Below are 19,265 nucleotides of genomic sequence, written 5' to 3'. Positions count from 1 at the left end.
TATCGTGCTTGTAGTACAGCATCTTAAATATCTTAAATTTAAATTTCAAAATATTCTTCAATACACATAAATAACTATCGGGCTTATATTCATTTTATGTATAAAAATCGTTTAACCATGTCTTTCCTCCATATTATTTTTTCTCTTTATATTTATTTAAAACTATTACCAAAAAATATAAGAGATGGCAGCTATATATTTTTATCATGTTTTAAATTCATGTTCTTGCCGCCACAATATTTTTGATACGCGCTATCCGTTAATTAATATGGAAAGTATGATTCATTCACTCGACCAAAAAAGCGTAAACATCGAGTAGGTAAGGGCTTGATCATAATATTTATCGTTCTTATTTTTAGAAGTTTTTATTGAACAGGTAGTTTCATCTCTTAACTACTTTTAATCCTCAACAATCTAATTTCCTAGAACAAATGTAGTTAAGCCACTATTCGTTTGTACGCGTCTGAAGAAAAGACATTTTCCTTTTAACAAAAAGTTTTTAATTCCCTAAAAGCAGTAAATGTTCATGTTTTTTTTTAATAAATAGGTACTTAGGTACCTACTGATCTATGAAAATAAATGTATACTATATTATAATGGATGATAAAATATAAAAATAATAATTCTGATAACAGCGTTAGCATATTAAAATTAACTTGATGTGCATTATCATATACCGTCTTTCGAATCTACCAACACAATGACATATGTATCAGGAAGCTAATAACGTTAGAAAGTTTGAAAGCTAGGGAGATATATCAAAAGCTTGTAAAATTCATCAAATTTTGAAAAAAATTATTGAAAGTTCCATTTGCATATAATATGTTTTACATACCTACCTAATATCAGCGTTCTACATTTTATTTAATATAGAAATCAACAATTTTATCCAGTGTATAAATTTATTTGGACACTTGATTTTTATATGTTTTACCTATTATGCTTATTGCTGAATACACAATTATTTACTTAATTGTAAAATATAAATCAGTCATGAGGGCCCAAAAAATAATATTAAAATGTATATAATTATGTGCACATTAATGTTTTTTTTTCTCGTTCTTATACCGTTTTATTGTTACTAAAACAGTGATTTATTCTTCAAAATGACAGAACATAGTATTATAGGTTGTTTGAACAATATTCATACAGAAGGATATTAAAAATAGATTTTACTATAGCAGTATTGCAAATTGTTGAAATCATTTTCGACTTCCATGAAATAAAACATCATATAACTACGAAAATAATAAAAATTGTCCCTCGGGTATACATTTCCAAGTAAATAATTAAAATAAAGCAGTTAGATTCAGCGGCGTCCCTGTGGTTAGAACGAAGAGGGTGGTCGCCCCTGCCCTATTAGGTGGACCAACTTACATAGTAATTATTGGTGAATTTTAAATTTATATATAAGTAATCGACATTTGTTTTTTTACATCAAATTATAATATTACATCAAATTTCTTAATATTTTGTTATCATAAACATGCATTCATGGTCAAAGACTCTTAGAAATTTTAGAGAATATAATATAATATTATAATTTATAACTATTAACGTGTGTAAAAATAAAATAAATGACCGATCAATTATATTTACAAAAAAAAAAAAAAAAATGTTTAAATCAATTGAAATCTATTTTATCAATGTTTGACTTGCATTATAAAATAATATAATATTATTACATAAATAAAACCGTAAAAATGTATTCAATAAATTCTTTGTTCGTTAACCTTTAAAACTATCATCGACTACATTGAAATAAAACTGTTTAACGATTAGAAATGTTTAGTTTTAAGACGGAATAGTCAAGAATTTCCACATTGTTTCACACAGGAAATTTGGGCTGATGCAAAGTGCAGGATATGACACGGTGGAGTGTGAATTATTTGTAGTTCCCATAACTCGGATGCCTTCGGTTTTCGGTTTTCGATTGAAATATGTTATGTGGAAGTTATGGAATATACTCGCATATAGGTAAGTAGGTATTTGGTTTGCTCATATAGCTAGTCTCCGTATCGAACTATAAACTCCAATTATATATCGCTGCATGATTTGATAAAACCGAAGAATTTAATTTCTATCCATTTGCAAGTTTCTAGCACGATGATGTGATTTTAAATTTTATGATCTCACATAAACTATGGGACTTGAAATACTCATTAAAATTGTTGAATATATTTTAGTGACTATCACTATCGTAAGTTTTCGTTGTGCACAAAGAATCCAGCGATGAATAGTAATATTTACAAATATAAAGCAGTAGAAAATATAGTTGATTATTCACAATTACGTAGTTAGGTACATTAAAAATAATTTTACTAGCTTTGTACATACTTTTGATAATATTGTTTTAACTGCTTCATCAAACATTATTATAATAGAGACATTATGAAATATTTAATACTGTTACTTTTATGGATAATATATTTTAATAAAATATATGAATACTCAAATTGTTTTATACAATGATTGAATATGTATTTTCTATTTAAAATCGAAATTTGGTCTTATACTTGTAAATGTTTGTTAAATAAGTATAAAAATATATCTACTACCTATATGTACAGCAGATGGTTGATATTATATAAATATTTATAATAGAAATCGGTATAAATACCATTAATTGTACTAATTGTAGGTACCAAGTCAATTGCACATACGTATTATACTGTAATATTATGACAAACATTAATAATATCATCATAATTTTTTTTTTTTGCTTTACACCTAATCATATGATTTTAACATTGTCTTATATTTATTTTTATTTAATACTTATGTATTTATGAGTATTATTGAATACCCAACATTCACATTTTAACACAAAATTGTTCGTACCTGCAATTGATACCTAACAATTATTTTATAAAATCAAGTTTGTATGCATATTATAGAATTTAATATGTGCATTAATTATTATTATATAATATTCATATGGCTATTTATATCGAATATAATATTTAATTCTTTGGTAGATATAAAATCAGAGTACCCAATTTATCAATAAAGCACAGGTATTTTGTATTCTTGTCATACATTTTTCATTTTCTTGTGTAAACTTTAATATAGTATAAGATTATATACTAAAAATGCAATATTGAGTACTTATTTTAGTAGAAAAAAATATTATTTTTAGAAAAATATACTCTATTAAAATACTAAATATAATAATGGTTATCAAAAAATTGACAAAATGCATAAAAATAAATGTTCTACTTGTTTATATAAATTAAATAAATATTTTGACTATTAAATTAATCAATATTTCAAAGTGAAAAGTATCTGTACGTACCTTTTGAAGTTACGTTGTATTTTTGATTTGATCAAAATATATTGTACTATATTAAACAAAAATACTTCAAATATTTTTTAGAATTTTTATTTATTTATTTTTTTTTATTATTGCAAAGTATAAAATGTTTTTTCTTAAAAATAAATACCTTACCAACCAATTTTATAACATATTTTTTTATATACTTTGTATTTCATATTCATCAAACTGTATGTTATAATATTAAAAAAAATAGTATAATATATCTATGGAAGTAAAATATTTGTTTACAAAATATAAATATTTTTCACATCTATTGTTATTTACTTTTGTCATATTGCGTTTGGCTATAGGTATTAAAATTACGATTTGTGATATTTAGATCTCATAATGCAAAAAGTAATAAAAGTTTATATTAATATTTGTACAATACTCATCATCATAAGTTTAAATAAATAAGTATAATGTACTAAATATACACAAACAATAAAATATAAGTACTTACAATAAATCCATTTATACAAATTTCATTGAACTGTTTTAGGAACAATACATATTCTATGCATATTTATAAAATATTAAGTGAAATGTAAATAAGCATGCTTTATCTTAACCAAACAATAACACTGAGACTGCATATTGTTTGAATAGTCCAGTTTACAAATAGATAAATAACAATAATGGGTGTGCAACGGTATATTATCGTCCCATATGAAACGTAATTTTCAGATTTAAACGAAGAAGCTCCGTTGTTCATTACAATATTGCGTGAATATTGTCATAACATTATCATACGTAATTAATACGTATAGGCATACACAATGTACAGCAATAATGCATGTGTTCCAAGTGCCAAGCTCCGTGAATCTAGTCGTCACATGCAACACATCGAACACCCACGTGGCTTATAACAAAAACGACACTGAACAGATTTTGTATTAATATTATGGTGTTTTAATTCTCTACTATTTATTCCCCAAGTCTATAATTCATTCAGATTTTTACTATTTTTAATCTTTAAATTAAAACACTGTCGCGTAATATATATTAATTTTAGATTAAATTTCATAAGTTGTACTGTAAAAAACGTTAATTTTTTGTATCAAATGTCTATTAAGCGTGGAATCAGTAAAATACGATCACTTGAAAAAATCAAACCGTTAAAAAATCATATTTAACAAAATATCATGTGATATTGATGAGAGATTCTTAATTCCTAGACGTCTTACTTAGTTCACTCCTTTCAATGTACAAAAATGGCAATATTTTCATAAAACTATGGAAACATATCATTAGTATAAACCTAAGATCAATAAATTATGTTTATTTATTTATATATAGCGTTGTATATAAATCCGAGGCAGGTGCTCAATATTCCTTTACGAAGCTTTATTGTTGATCGTAGTTCAATTATAAATTCTAACGCCTTTTCAATAAATGACCGTTACTGAGAGAATTCAAAAACTGTTCACCAAATTGTTCTGTTTAATTGAGATTTTTAAATACATATATTGCTGGCTACCTATGCAAAAAGGACACAGTCCAATTGTATCTTAATACTAGACCCAAACTGGGTCATTAAACCAATGGTGTCCATTACTTTTGTCAGCTTCTCGAAATAAAACTCATAACTACGGGTTTTTTCCATTTTAAATTTAATTTATGTGGTACCTATAGGTATACCTATATCCAACTGGTAAAAATGGAAAAATATTAATAACACCGTGAACATCCACCACTAAATATTAATCAACCTTTTCACACGCAGTCGCGTATAGATATAACATATAAATTTGTATCCGAGAGTATTCAGATATCCAAAAGCGAAATTCAGAGCTTCGGAAATTTGTTTTTGTGATTAGCCAAGCCAACCATTGCAATCCTTTTAGTGACAGATTTCTACCCAATAGTGGGGAAAAAGATACGACGCCAGGATAAGGTATACTATACTTTCAGTTGCTATATCAGTATAATATGTATAATATATAATATATATATATGTGTATATATGTGGTATGTAAAAACTTAACTGTATGCATCTACTACCTCTGATCATATATTGTGATCATATAATATATGACAACATTTCATTAAAAACGAAGACTTTTCGATGGTGGAGTTGAAACAGCCGTAAACGTGTAAGGGGGGAAGTGTTGGTATAGTCTCATTTGAAAAACGTTAGTGAGAAAGTGAGGAGAGAAATGTGTATACACATACTCTGCCGCTACCTCGAGTTTTAGGTATAATTTTATGTGACGCGGCGTAATCATCGCCAAAAGCATAGACGGTCTTGGTGGAGAATTTCAGAGAAGGGTTGTTTGAGGATCGACTGAAAGACGTTCCACGAAAGGGTTCATCGGCCTGCCAAAGAGCCTCAGACACGAGATAATACATCTATAAGATCCGTAGAAAAGTTCTTTAAAGTAGAATCGTACACACTCTATATAATATTGTTATGTTTTATTATACGCGAAATTCGTACCTTCAGTATTACATTGGGTGTACGCTAAAACGAAATCGCGAAGACCGTCATCGAATTTAGTCAACCATGTTACATGTTATAACTACTTACTTGCAAAATGTTTGATGTTAATCCAATAAGTTGACATCGTTTGCGGGATTTAAACTTCCGGTAGAAATCATCATGGTTATGATGATAACTGCAATAACGAAACTTTATTGTTTAGTAGATACATTTTTTCATCATCGATTTTTCTTTTGTGTTTTTTTTTTTTACAACTGTAGCTTATAATATACCTACCTACGTTTATAAGTTATAACATAGAGTGTAATAGTTTCAAAACATACAAATCGTACAATGTCTATAGTCGTTCTAATATAATGATAAAATACAGAACTGAATTGGGTTATCGGTTAATATAAGCTTATATTTATACCAATTTTTTACGTATAATTTAATTATTGTATGAACATGGCGATTTTCAGTATATAGCAAATCAAATGAAAAAAAAATGCAATGTTATTATACAGGGTGTTCCTCGAAAATAATGGAGATATCAAAATGCTGGTTTTGTAAAAAGACTCAAAGGGATAAAAACTACAATTGTTTCATTTTTTAATTTATTTTAATGTTTTGGTAAAAAAATTTAAAAATGCAATTTATTATTAAATTATTTCCAAAAAATAAAAAATAAAATGATTATAGCCATTTTGTAGAGTTTATTTTTCTGAAAATATAGACATTTTTAAAATTTTATTTTCATTAATTTTCTGATTTTTAATATTTCTTCTAGTTTTGATGATAACTAGCTACACAGGAAGTGTTCTGCTGACTGCGCAAGAATGCGCGCAGCGAGCGTCGCGTGTGACATGTTTGATAACACTTAAGTATTAAATAATTCGCAATTTTTTTTGAGACTAAAAAAAAAAAAATTAAAAATAAGGAAATTATTAAAAACTAAAATTTTGGAACGTCAATATTTTTAGAAAAATAAACTCTACAAAATAGGTATCGTAAATTTTTTTTGGAAATAATTAAATAAAAAAATATATTTTTTGACTTTTTTACCAAAACATTAAAATATGAAATAATTGTAGTTCTTATCCCCGTGAGTCTTATTACAACACCAGAATATTTCGATATCTCCATAATTTCGGGAGTTATCGCAATAATGAGTACCTAAATCCTCGCGGGACACCCTGAATAACTAACGAGGAGAAACTGTCATTTATGGTTTTCTCTATACATAATTATTATTGTTCGTAGGCTGGATGATAAATTTTCATCATATATAGTTGTTCTCCGATTAAAATATTTTGTTCCGCTTTGTTTATTAATTTGAAGTTCTATGGCCTGCACTGTATCCTTTCAGTCATTTTTCATTTAAGTCGTAGGCGTTGATTTAATGCAGGCACGAGATCTATAATTGACGTAAGTACCAACACAGCTGAAATTCGTAGAAAATATAAGTCTTGCCAAATTCTATATTTGTTATTGACCGTATCAACATGCAGTGGTGCCAGATGTAGCTTTCAAAGTCCTTATTTGTAGATGATCTGACTAAATTCCCAACCCGCCTTCTACCTCCGAAGAAGTCCTTCTTGTCGGTAAACGCGCTGCGGTTTTAAATATTTAATTGCAAACAAACTCGGCGATTTCGTCGGGTCTAAATAATCGAGTACGGTGAGTACATTTGCATGACTATTTAATAATATTATTCGTTCATATATCCAATATCCATGTATAATATATTATATTATAGTAATGCGTATCCGCAGTAGTTAGAAACGCATTAGACGGAACGCGTTCAACGAATAATCCTATACGGACGGACTCCTAAGTTATTCCGTTTGAGTATTGGTTATTATTCTAGTCGTCCGAAAACTTGCGGAAAATGCATTTTTACCAATAATAACAACACAAGTATATAATACGCGTGTTTTTCGGTGGCAACTAATATCACAACGAAGATCATAGTTGTGGTCATTATATATTGGTGCGGAATTTAAATACCAAACAAATCACGAAAACCGCTTATTTTTGTATAGTACCTAATATACATCGAGACATTTCGCTTTCATGACGCGTGTTTATATTATAGACAATACCGAACGGGATAATGTTTATTTATCTCATAGAAATAATTTTCCACACCGTCAGATAAATCCTGCAGCATCCAGCATAATAATACATCCAACGAACCGTGGATCTGCGATAGGGAAGGGGAAGTTTTATTATTTATTTTTTTGGCAAATCGATTTGAAATTGCCAACCACATGACTTGGTATGGATTACAGCGTCGGTTGACGTATATTGACGCATTGTTCGATACAATTTTCTATTTATTTCTTTATAATATATTATTATTATATTTGGTACATTTAAATGATATATTGATGTATTGTATTTAGTATGTGGGCACATATTTATAGCCTATAGGTGCATATTATAATATGTATATTCGGATAAGAAGATAATGTCATAATGTTTTTTTTCTTCATATTCTCATAAGCTAAATTGAATATTTTGCCGTAATACGTTTATAATTTAAAATTTATACTTTACGTGGCGAATTGCGTATATTACTCAAAAGGTTTAATACGAAACGTTGGTCTGTTGCTCTTACAATTTAATATTATATTCAATAAGAAATTTCATACCCGAATGATTACAATTTACAAATCTACTTTAACTAGTATGAATTTTTATTAAAATTTGCATATATAGCGTGTGTCTTATATAAACGTAAGTACTGTAGTTATGCCTTTATTATATGCTTTTAAATTAATTAGATAATATATTTCCGTAGTTCACGTATTAAAATAAATAATCTATCTAATAAAAAGTCATCAATATTTAGTTTATATGCAATTTGTCTACCTGAAATCCCCGCCAAGTTGAAAATAAAAATATGTTTTACCTTCTAAAACGTGATGATGGACGCAAAAAATATCATTTTAAAACCAAAACATTCATCATTTATGCTGAAAATATTAAATATGATTTTAATTAAAGTAAAACATAGAAACAGGAGAGGAAATTATTTCAAATCGTATCTCGAAGTACGCAACTTTTTGGTTTAAAACGTCAATAGCTTATTGTCAGCTTGCGACGTAATTGTGTCGCTTAACAATGTCAATTAACTATACTCTCTGCTGTGAACGCGGCCTTAACAAGGTTGCATATGAGCTCAATTGATCGTAATTTATATTGTACGACGTCTTAGCATAATCCAAAATTTTATTTTCCTGAGACGAATAGTTCCATTTGTGATTCATCAACAGTATGGACAACGTAGTGCCGACTCCTTTTTGTATCGGATCCAGTGAATCTTCGGGAAATCTGTCCAACAACAGTTGCTATTCGGAAAACTTCACCGGAGAACCAGCTGAGTATGATCCTCAGGTAATATCTCATCTGACGTTACGCCTTGAATTCTCAATATCTAATTTCCGGTAGGTCCTAATATACAGTAATAACCATATTTTCTTTGATCAGTCAACGAGATGGTGTATATTTTCAAAAGTTTTTACATTAATTTATGTGGGCAATTTTAAATATTTATCTTGCGAGGATTGTCAAACAAAAACTTGATTTATGCAATATCGAAATATTTTAATATTATAATATAGTAAAATATCTTAATATATTATTTATATTCAGTGCAACCAAATTAGATTTTTGTAAAATTATTATGATATCGTAATTATTTCAACTAAAATTCATTGATTTAGTTAGCATATCATATAATAATCTATAATAATACTAGCAGATTATTGTTTATACTCACAATATATCAAAAACATTTAAAATTATTTGAAATATATTTTTTTTATATGATTTAAAATGTTTCCAAACAAATTTGTATGCAAAAAACGTATTTTTCTTTTTTTAACGTTATTTTTTAAGTATAAGTTTTTACTTATTAATTTTAATTTCAAATTCCAAAGCATTATAATTTTACTTTTTAGTTTATTAATATGAAAATATTATTTAAAAAGTATTGAAGACTTTTGCATAGTTTTTATGAATTATAAAACTATTTAATAGTTACAATTGTAATGTATGGATGATCAATTGAATTATCAATGTTCTGAGCTTCTGATTTGTACATAATATAATATTATTATCATTATTTAGTTATTGTAAGTACTTAATACTACCATTATTTGTACATTATTTAAAGACAGTTACATTAACACATAACCGATGGATGTCATATTAAACAAAAAGATATATACATATAATATTTTTGTGCACTAAAATATCATTAATTATTATTATGGTTTTTACATGTTATCAACTGTTATCAAGACTTTATAACGTTCATATTTATATAAATCTGACAAATTAAGAAATATTTAAATATTTATTGCGTGTCAAAAAATATCCATTTTTTATACGCTTATTATAAAAGTCTTTAGGTTGATTTTACATTTGATAACGTCAAAACACCATAAATATTGCCGCTATTCTTATCGACAAATCGTTAACAGTAATGTGGTCGTCAATGATAGAAAATATACTTTTCTAATGTTTGTTGTCTTAGATACCAAATACACCAACAGAAAACGAAAACGATACAAAATAAATATTAATTTTTTTTAATACAATGTTTAATACAATGTTTAATGAAAAACGATAGGCAACTGAATCGTGTGCATGATATTATTATTGTTTAACATAAATTGTTATATTATTTGTGTATTTGGTGTAGTAACTAGTAAGGAAGACAACTTATTGAGCCCTTCTGCAGAGCTATAATACTATAACTACTAGAGCACTTGCGTGAAAGCCCGAGAGTACCCACCTACTTAATATATTATATCAATATAGATATTTCCCTCAAACTTTAAAGCAAATACAAACAAAATAATTATGCACATGGTTTGTACTTTATTAAACAATAGAAATGTTAAAGTCCTAACTAAAGTATACGTCACAAACTTTATAAATTATACAAATACAAACGAGATGATATAGTATGTAGTAAAATATTTTGTATTATTTGGAACGGAATAATTTATGGATTTTATTTTTTTAATAATTAAATAAATGTTGTAATTATCATAATAATATATTGTCAATTGTATTTCTTTCATATTATTATTATTTATGATCATATTATTTTAGACAATGTACGAACAATTATTTTCTCAATTATTGTTTCCATATCGTCCAATCTTGTTTTACTTCTCGTTGTATACACTGCCTTATATGTAATAATATATATACGATATAATATTAATACTTGAAAAAAAAAATCAAACGAATACAACAGTTTACGACTCGTGACTGTAGATTTTTCATTTTAATTTTACCATTACTGGGAATTAACGAGTACATCCGACATATTCGAATAACTGAACAATTATTTATTTAATTCCACTAATGAATTAGTATACACGTTAATTAACACACGTGCACTATGCGCACATCACACATAATATAATATATATCTATTAATATTGGCAGCTCAGAGAACTGAACCCTCGTGCAACCAACGAACCATCGGTTAACAGAGTTTTATCGATTTCTATTAAAGGTGCCTACAACGCATAGGTTCGTTATATTCGTTCGTGGCCAAATTTGAATTTACGCGTTCCGAGGCATTATAACCTATTAAAATAACACCATATAGTATTGCTCATATAATATAAAATGTGAAAAAAAACTGTTAATCCCGAAAACATATTTTGCGGTGTACAATAAAAAGTTATTTCATGTGTTTATGGGATCTTTTTTTTTTTGTTCAGCTCACTCCGGAAAGGGTTAGACTTAACGGATATGATTCCAGCGAGACTTTCAGTGACATGTTGGAAGATGTGGCCGTCAATTACCGGACGCATCATGGTACTCAGCCAAGACCAGTGTAAGTGAACCCGACATCGTTACGTAAAATAAGTTATTATAAATTATTATACAGGATGACAATGGCCGACCGACGTACTATGAGGATGATAATAATAAATAACAATAATATTATAATAAATAACCAGTGGCGTATTATAGTTGTGAAGGGGAAGGGGCTGAAAGGTCTGCAGCTTCCACCAAGAAATGTCTGAGAAAATCTTAAACCTAGAATATATTATTATTTGCGTCGGCATTAAAAGATTTTTCTTTTACAGCTCTTATAATAATTACCCGAACTAGAAAAAAACGGATAGAATTTTTTTCCCTAGATACCAACCAATACGAAAATATCTAACGTAACCTCTACCTTACAATTCTCTATATTTGATATCGAACAATAAATAATAATTTCACTGGCAAAAAAAACAATAAAATTGTGTAATATTCAACTCATTGGTAATAAATGACTAGTGTAACTTTTTACACTTTTTTCAAATAAATAATAGGATGTATCCAATTTTTTATTTTTTTTTATTTATCTAAGCACCAACAACTAAGGCTAGTTGTCTAACATTAACAATAATAAAGATACATTGATACATTATACATTATTATTATACATTATTTATTGTATAAGGTTGTAGAGTTTTCATTTTTATTTATTTTTTATTATTTGATTATTATTATTTTAGTAAAATTATAGATTGATTACTTTGATTTTTTATAATTACATAAAAATAAAAAATATTTAATAATAATTAATAATTCAGAAAAGATATTCCAGTTTATAAAAAAATACATTTTAAATATAGTTTTTAAATATTTTTACCGTAATTTATACCAATAAAACATTAAAATATGGTTTAACTAAAATAATAAAAGCATACAAATAATACAATGAAATAAAACTTAATTTCTAAAAAATATTTTTCCAATATATAACTCTGTAGAATATTAATGTGAATCGAGAAAATAAAGAGAATAATAATATTTATCCATGAAATATAACATCACACTTTTTTTGGCTTACATTTTTAGCATCAAAGAGAACCTTTATGGAAAATATTGTGACATATGCATTTAGGTTAGAATTTTAGTAGGTACGTTAATTGTTAATATGGTATTATTACTTTTTCGTTATAACCCAGTGTAAAAAAAAAAAAAATTAAATGAGTAAGAATTATTATTAAAAATTGAAAACGGAAAATCATTTTTTAATCCCGTGACCTTGCGTATACTTTTTATTTTAAACAGCTTATATGAGTAATGAGTTTTTAAATAGATTTTTCGTTCAATGTTTTGTAGCTTGTGGGCTTACATATTACCGTTTATGATTGTTACCAGCCTCCCCCAAAATTAGACTATAGAAACGCCCCTGCATTAAGTATACAATGACGCTCAGTTTCCGGAGATTTAGCCAAGTTATGTTGTAGTGGTTTTACCTATCTAAAATCATAGGCACGGCACGTTGCGGTGTCACCAAAGATTTATGTCAACAATATTATTATAATGTGTGCATTATAGTATTCCATCATAATTATTATATTGTTTGCGCACGCAATCCGCTCATTTCACTAGTTTTCACCGTAAATATATTACATATTATATACAAATATATTTCAAGATAAAAACGATTGCAACAGATCGAGAGAGGGGAGGTCTATGCTACGAATCGCAGATTTTTAATTTGACGATCATTTTCAAAGTTATTGAAGTTGAAGTTAAACGACCACGTCGGCTCACGAGTGTTTTGTCGAGAACTCATTGTGACGTTGTAGTCGGCGATTAAACGATGTTTACATTTTAACAGAGATCTTACAATATTTTAATAATATAACATTATGGTACTAACATAATACAATTGGATTTGAATAGAGGGGAAAAATATAATACAGCAATCAATTTGTTCATATTTTATGAGCAAGTAAGACACAAGAATACATTAAATTCTCTGAATGACCAGACACTACTACAGAACATCTTGTCCGCTTTTTAAAATATAATTATAACTTAAAAATAATGTATTATACTAATTATAAGGAATAAATAAATTACGTAGAAACATACGTTTTAATTTAATGCATTAACTCTAGAGGACAATGTACTATATTTAGGGAATAAGAACGTTTCCAGAAATTTCCGGGAGTTTGACTTCCATGGTATAGCATAGCGGTTCTCAAAATTTTTATTCGCGGAGCCCTTATATTCCTAAAAAAAATTACGGAGCCCCAAAAATCAGAATTGCTATATGAGACAACAAAAATTCATAAAAAATGATGTCAATTGTAAATAATTTGCTTTTTATTTTTATTTTCTGTAAAATACGAATATATACAAATTATTTAATTAATATTAATAATTTAAATTTAACTAATACATATATTCTCAGGGAACCACGGAGTCCACTAGACTACTCTTGCGGAGCACAGTTTGAGAACCGCTGGTATAGCATAACTCTTCCGTTATAGATTAAAACTGACATTTTAAAGCGTAGTAATAAGTGTTTTTGTTTTTAATAAAGTTTCTATGACCCTTTCTATTTGTATAAGTGTACCGTGTAGTCAGACGAAACCGTATGCATGGTATCATACACAAATGCATGAAGGCAGGACAAAGTTGACGACAATGTTGGCTGACATAAAGGTTCCAGAAATTGTAGAAGTTTATCAGTCACTGCAGGGAGAATTGCACTGAACTATAATAAATAAATTACGAGTCAACATGAAGTTGATAGGTAGGTACTAAAATATCTCAGTTTACCTGTAATTCAATAATCGCTACTTAAAGAAACACAACATGTTTTAATGTGGAAACGTGCGTCGCATACTCTATCGTGAGAAAAACAATATGAGATAAGCCAGTGATGTAGATCATACCATATACTTTCTGATCATTACATCATTACGAATAAACATTAAACACTGTATGCCTTATGGTTAGAGTCGTAATACTCTCTGTTGTATTGAAAAAATATAAAATTGTATTAGTATATTGTATATGCATTAGTAATTAGTAAAGAGTATTAAATTAATAGTTAAAGTAACAATACAACAATGTAAAAAAAAATAATAATGTTTTGTTTTTATTTTAATTTGTTTACATTATTTATTTTGTATATGTATACCAAAACACCTAATTATGATTGTTTATAACTGCTATAGATATCTGGTACTTTTTTTATGACTACAGCATCTGGTAGAGAACACGTTGAATTTTCGTCAAATTATATTATAATAATAAAAGGGATAACCAAATTAAAATACAAAACAATATTTGATTCTTACATTCTGCACAGTTATACATATCACTAGTTATATACGATGTTATTCACAAAGTATTCACACCCCTAATTCTTCTTTTGATGATAAATTAACTCAAATTCTGATTTTTGGAATACTTAAATATTATCAATGATAATTTTTCCAAATGATTGAATTTTTTCTTGCTACTATAGAAGTGTCCTGTGGAAATACAAACTTCAACTTTTAAAATGAGAAACCTATGACATACCAACGAATTTAGGAAACTTTTCATTTTATTTGGCATTGTATGTGTAAATAAACATTATAAATATTGATTTTTGTGTTATACCATTAAACTATACACTAAGGGCAAACTTAAATCGCGTAATGGATTTTCAGTGTTTCTATTTTATATTTTGTCTAACCGATAAATATATAATTTTTTAAGATAGTAAACGTACAAAATATAAAGTAACATTGGTTGGCCTAGTTTTGAAATTTATACGAGTGGTAGTGCTATTGCTATCATCAACTAAATATAAATCTGAAGTAGGTATTTTTATTTTTTTTTTAATTTTATGACTCGTAAATGAACCTATGTTATAATACCACAGTTATTCATATTATACTCGTCAGACTTTTTTTCATATTCACCAAGCATTGTGAAGTACGCTTTTTATATAAAATAATATATATTCAGTATGGTCGTCAACCTTTCTTTGATAACCACAGTCGATTTATTATAATTTTAATGATTTTTAAATTGAACTACCTAGTTAATAAGTTATATCTGTTTCTAGTAAATTATGACTGTCTAATAAGTTTTCTACCAATAGAACGACATAATGATATATTGGTAAAAATATTGATTCATATATGTTATAATTAATTTTTTTAGTAAAAATGTAAAATTCTTCACTAAATTATAACAACATAATATGTCTTTTTTGTATTTATATATTTTATTATAATAGAGTTTATTTGCAAAATATAAAATATATAAAAATATGTCAGTATCAAAAAAAATGTTTTCCTCTTCCTTGAAGTTATGAATTTAAAGAGTGCATTATTATTTGCACGATCAAGGAATTTTATAACAACTTCCGATAAGTTTCAGTAAATATGTTAAATTTTATGTGAGCAAATATTCTGAAATAAAAGATGTGCTTCAAATTTGACCACTTTAAATAAAATATGTTATGTAGTGTTACTACATAGACTTTTCAATCTTAAGATAATATCATGATAATAATGGTGTTGTGACTCATATTAATTAAATTAAACATTTAAAAAAAAAAACTAATATTTAATACACATTGTATCCATATAATTAATTGCTTATCATATAGTAGGCCATATCTGAATGTTACTGATAGGTGTCATCACTCATAGCCTTCAGGTATTTGCATAATACACTACTCATATATTTTTGTGTAATAACTATTACAGGTTCTATATTATAATAATTAGACAAATGTTTAAAAAATATATATATTTGTAACACGGCGAGTCGTGTAGGCAATATAGATACTTTTTATGGAACTCAATTAAATTAATAATTTATGTTTAATATTGTGAACAACGAGTTTAAGAATAAAGTAAAGTCCATAATATAGTTAGTATAATATGTTTATAGTATGTTTTCTAGAATATAACTATAATTTAAGTAACAAAAATAGGAAACATATAGGAATGTATGGTACTGGGGTAGCCGATAGTCTAGCCAAATCTACTTTCAATTTAATATGTCCCTCTCTTATACAATTTTCTCAAACTGATTTCAATCCAAATTGTATTGTGTAATTTGTATTATCTATAATCGTTGGGTTATAATTTGTATGAACAAACAGCTAATGAAAAAAAAAAAAAAACATTAGAATACTTAATATAATGTATAAATTTCAAATTTTTTATTATTAAAATATAATTACAATATGTACACAAATAATTGTATAATAATTAGTTTTTATACAATTTAAAATACAAAAAATAGCGAAACTGAAATTGAGAGAGCACTCAGTAGTGCACTAGTACAATCTGGCCATGTATACATTTTAAAAGTTTTTTTTGATTTAATCATGTAATATTTGCTCTTTTAACACATTGGTTTAGAATGTAATAAAAATAACTATATAATATCCTGTAGTTTATTTTAAAAATGAGATAAATTTTGAAATATTATTTATAATATTATATAACAAATTATGTACTAACATCACATTTTTTTTTAATTATAAAAATATATATCTAGTATTCTAGTAGTTAGTTGTCTTAACAAATTTATGTTATAATAATAATTATATTCGCACTAAAAATGCATTTATTTAAAACTAGTTACATGTGTTGATTTTCTAATAATAATTTTGTATAGTATATTCATTATTATATTTCAATAGGATCTATTATAATAATTTATTTAAAATTAGATTACTTTGCCATCCGGATAAAAACTAAAATTGTATTAATTTAATTATTTTAATTATTTTAATTATTTTAATTATTTTAATTATTTTAATTATTTTGATTATTGTTATCCATTTTAAAATACATATTTAAGGCATTTAACCCTACTGACCGGAAATAAATATTGAAATCATACAAGCATACATTTACCCTTTAGTAACCTAATTAGCCTCACAATATAGAATTCTTGCTGTAAATCTTATAAAAAAAATCAAACAACAAAGGTTTTGATTGAAGAAAAGTCATATCAATTAGTAGTTTTTCGTTTTAATTGATTCAATATATAACCACGTATAGCTTATAGAATGAATTCATAATGTTGTGTATAAAAAGGGTCTATAAATAAATAACAATATATTTATATTAATAAACAAATACAAAAACACAAATACTAGTATATACTTAGTTTATACATAGTTACTTTATGCTTGTTTTGCTTTTTAAGACGATTTAAAATAGAATACATTCAACTGTTTGAATTCAAGACTTGTTCATGTAACTTTTAAGTATAATAATCGATAGTGTAAAAATTAAAAACTCGTTTTAGCTTCTTATAGTCTCACGTATATTGGATACTGGTGAAAATTAACAAACGACCATTACATATTATTATTATACTGTTAAACTCGTTAATTATTAGCGTTCCACCGCCGTCACATTAAATTAATTAGAATAATTACCAACATCATGTACTAGTTTAAAATGTTCACTAACGACACACTTCGCGTATGTTATAAATCGTTATAAATATGTGCTTAAAATAATATATATATGCGTAAGTTAAAATATCGTGTCATGTTGCGCTACTGACATCTCGAGAGATGAATGTGAATAGATGAGTCGGGTATACGCTTAGCTTATTATTATTAAAGTATTATGCAGGCAGACATGCAGCGTCGTGTGTGTCGTGGAGTAGGTAAGCGTATTTCTCGAAACAAAGAACAGTAAACAAAAAAAGGGAGAAAATCACAAATCGTTGACTTGTATAATATAATAATAAACTTGGAAAAAAACGTCGTGGCATAAAGGACAATAGAACAACAGCACAACGGAGAGGGTCCTGAAACTTTGGGTATTCGAGAAAAGGTAGTTTTGTTTCGTTTTTAATATGTAATCGAAACGTATCCTATTCCCTCAAGCGGTCAAACCTATTTTGATAACAATCACACACATAAATAAACATAATATGTATATATATATTATATTCAAGTTGATAGAGAATATATTTTCTGGTCCTTTTTTGTGCGTTATTATTTTTAATATTTTTACCCTTTTATATCTAGTGATTTAAATATAGATACGATGTCAAATGAAAATAAAGCGTAAATTCCGATGCTTTATATAGTCATTTCGAAACTAACAGTAAACAAGGCAAAGGGCAATAGGGTTTTTCTACACACTCAAACATCAGGTCACGTTTTTTATACAAATTATTTAAAAAAAATTATTCGGGCTTTTGATACAAATTTACACTATAGGTAATTAAAATATTTAAGAGCTATACTGCAATTGTATTGTAAATTTATTCCTAATAAAATATATGATGGTAATATTTTATGAATTATATAAGCCATTGATAACTGTTTTAATAATTTAATTAATTATATGATATTTTCATTTTGATTCGAATAACTCCATAGTTATTTTTAGCTTGCTGTTATAAATAATAATACACACACCTACAACGTGTTTATTTTAAACGCATACAAAAGAAGTATTTTTATTTAATGCTTAAAAATACAATAATAAAGTAATTTTATTATAGTATTTGTAAACAATTTTAACGGAAATTTTGAACAAATCGAATAAATTACTTCGATGAAAAACTAGAAAATAATTACCATATTTTTAGCTTTAAATTAATTATAAATCAAACTGAACTTCATAAATAATCGTATACGTTTTCACAACAAAAAAAAGTGAAGTGGGCAATTAATTCTTGCAGTTTTTGAAGGGTAATAAATATAAGTTT

General features: G+C 26.7%; 1 protein-coding gene across 2 annotated transcripts in view; it reads left to right on the top strand.

Moving 5' to 3' along the window:
- Positions 1–19,265, top strand: part of LOC107164061 (alpha-galactosidase MYORG) — a 91,867-nt gene that overhangs the window by 61,860 nt on the left and 10,742 nt on the right. Inside the window, exons 1-2 of one of the 2 annotated variants that reach the window (XM_015511744.2) lie at positions 8,984–9,140; positions 11,492–11,607. In XM_015511744.2, coding sequence (XP_015367230.2) covers positions 9,021–9,140; positions 11,492–11,607 — 236 coding nt within the window. In that variant the 5' untranslated portion in view covers positions 8,984–9,020. Of the gene's footprint in view, positions 1–8,983; positions 9,141–11,491; positions 11,608–19,265 lie in introns of those variants that run through there. The other variant, XM_089225339.1, reaches the window with a different exon arrangement.

This window comes from Diuraphis noxia, unplaced genomic scaffold (assembly GCF_037042655.1).
Source record: "Diuraphis noxia isolate RWA-SAM2 unplaced genomic scaffold, SU_Dnox_SAM2 contig0004, whole genome shotgun sequence".
Classification (NCBI taxonomy): Eukaryota; Metazoa; Arthropoda; class Insecta; order Hemiptera; family Aphididae; genus Diuraphis; species Diuraphis noxia.
This window is presented reverse-complemented; position numbering and strand designations above follow the sequence as displayed.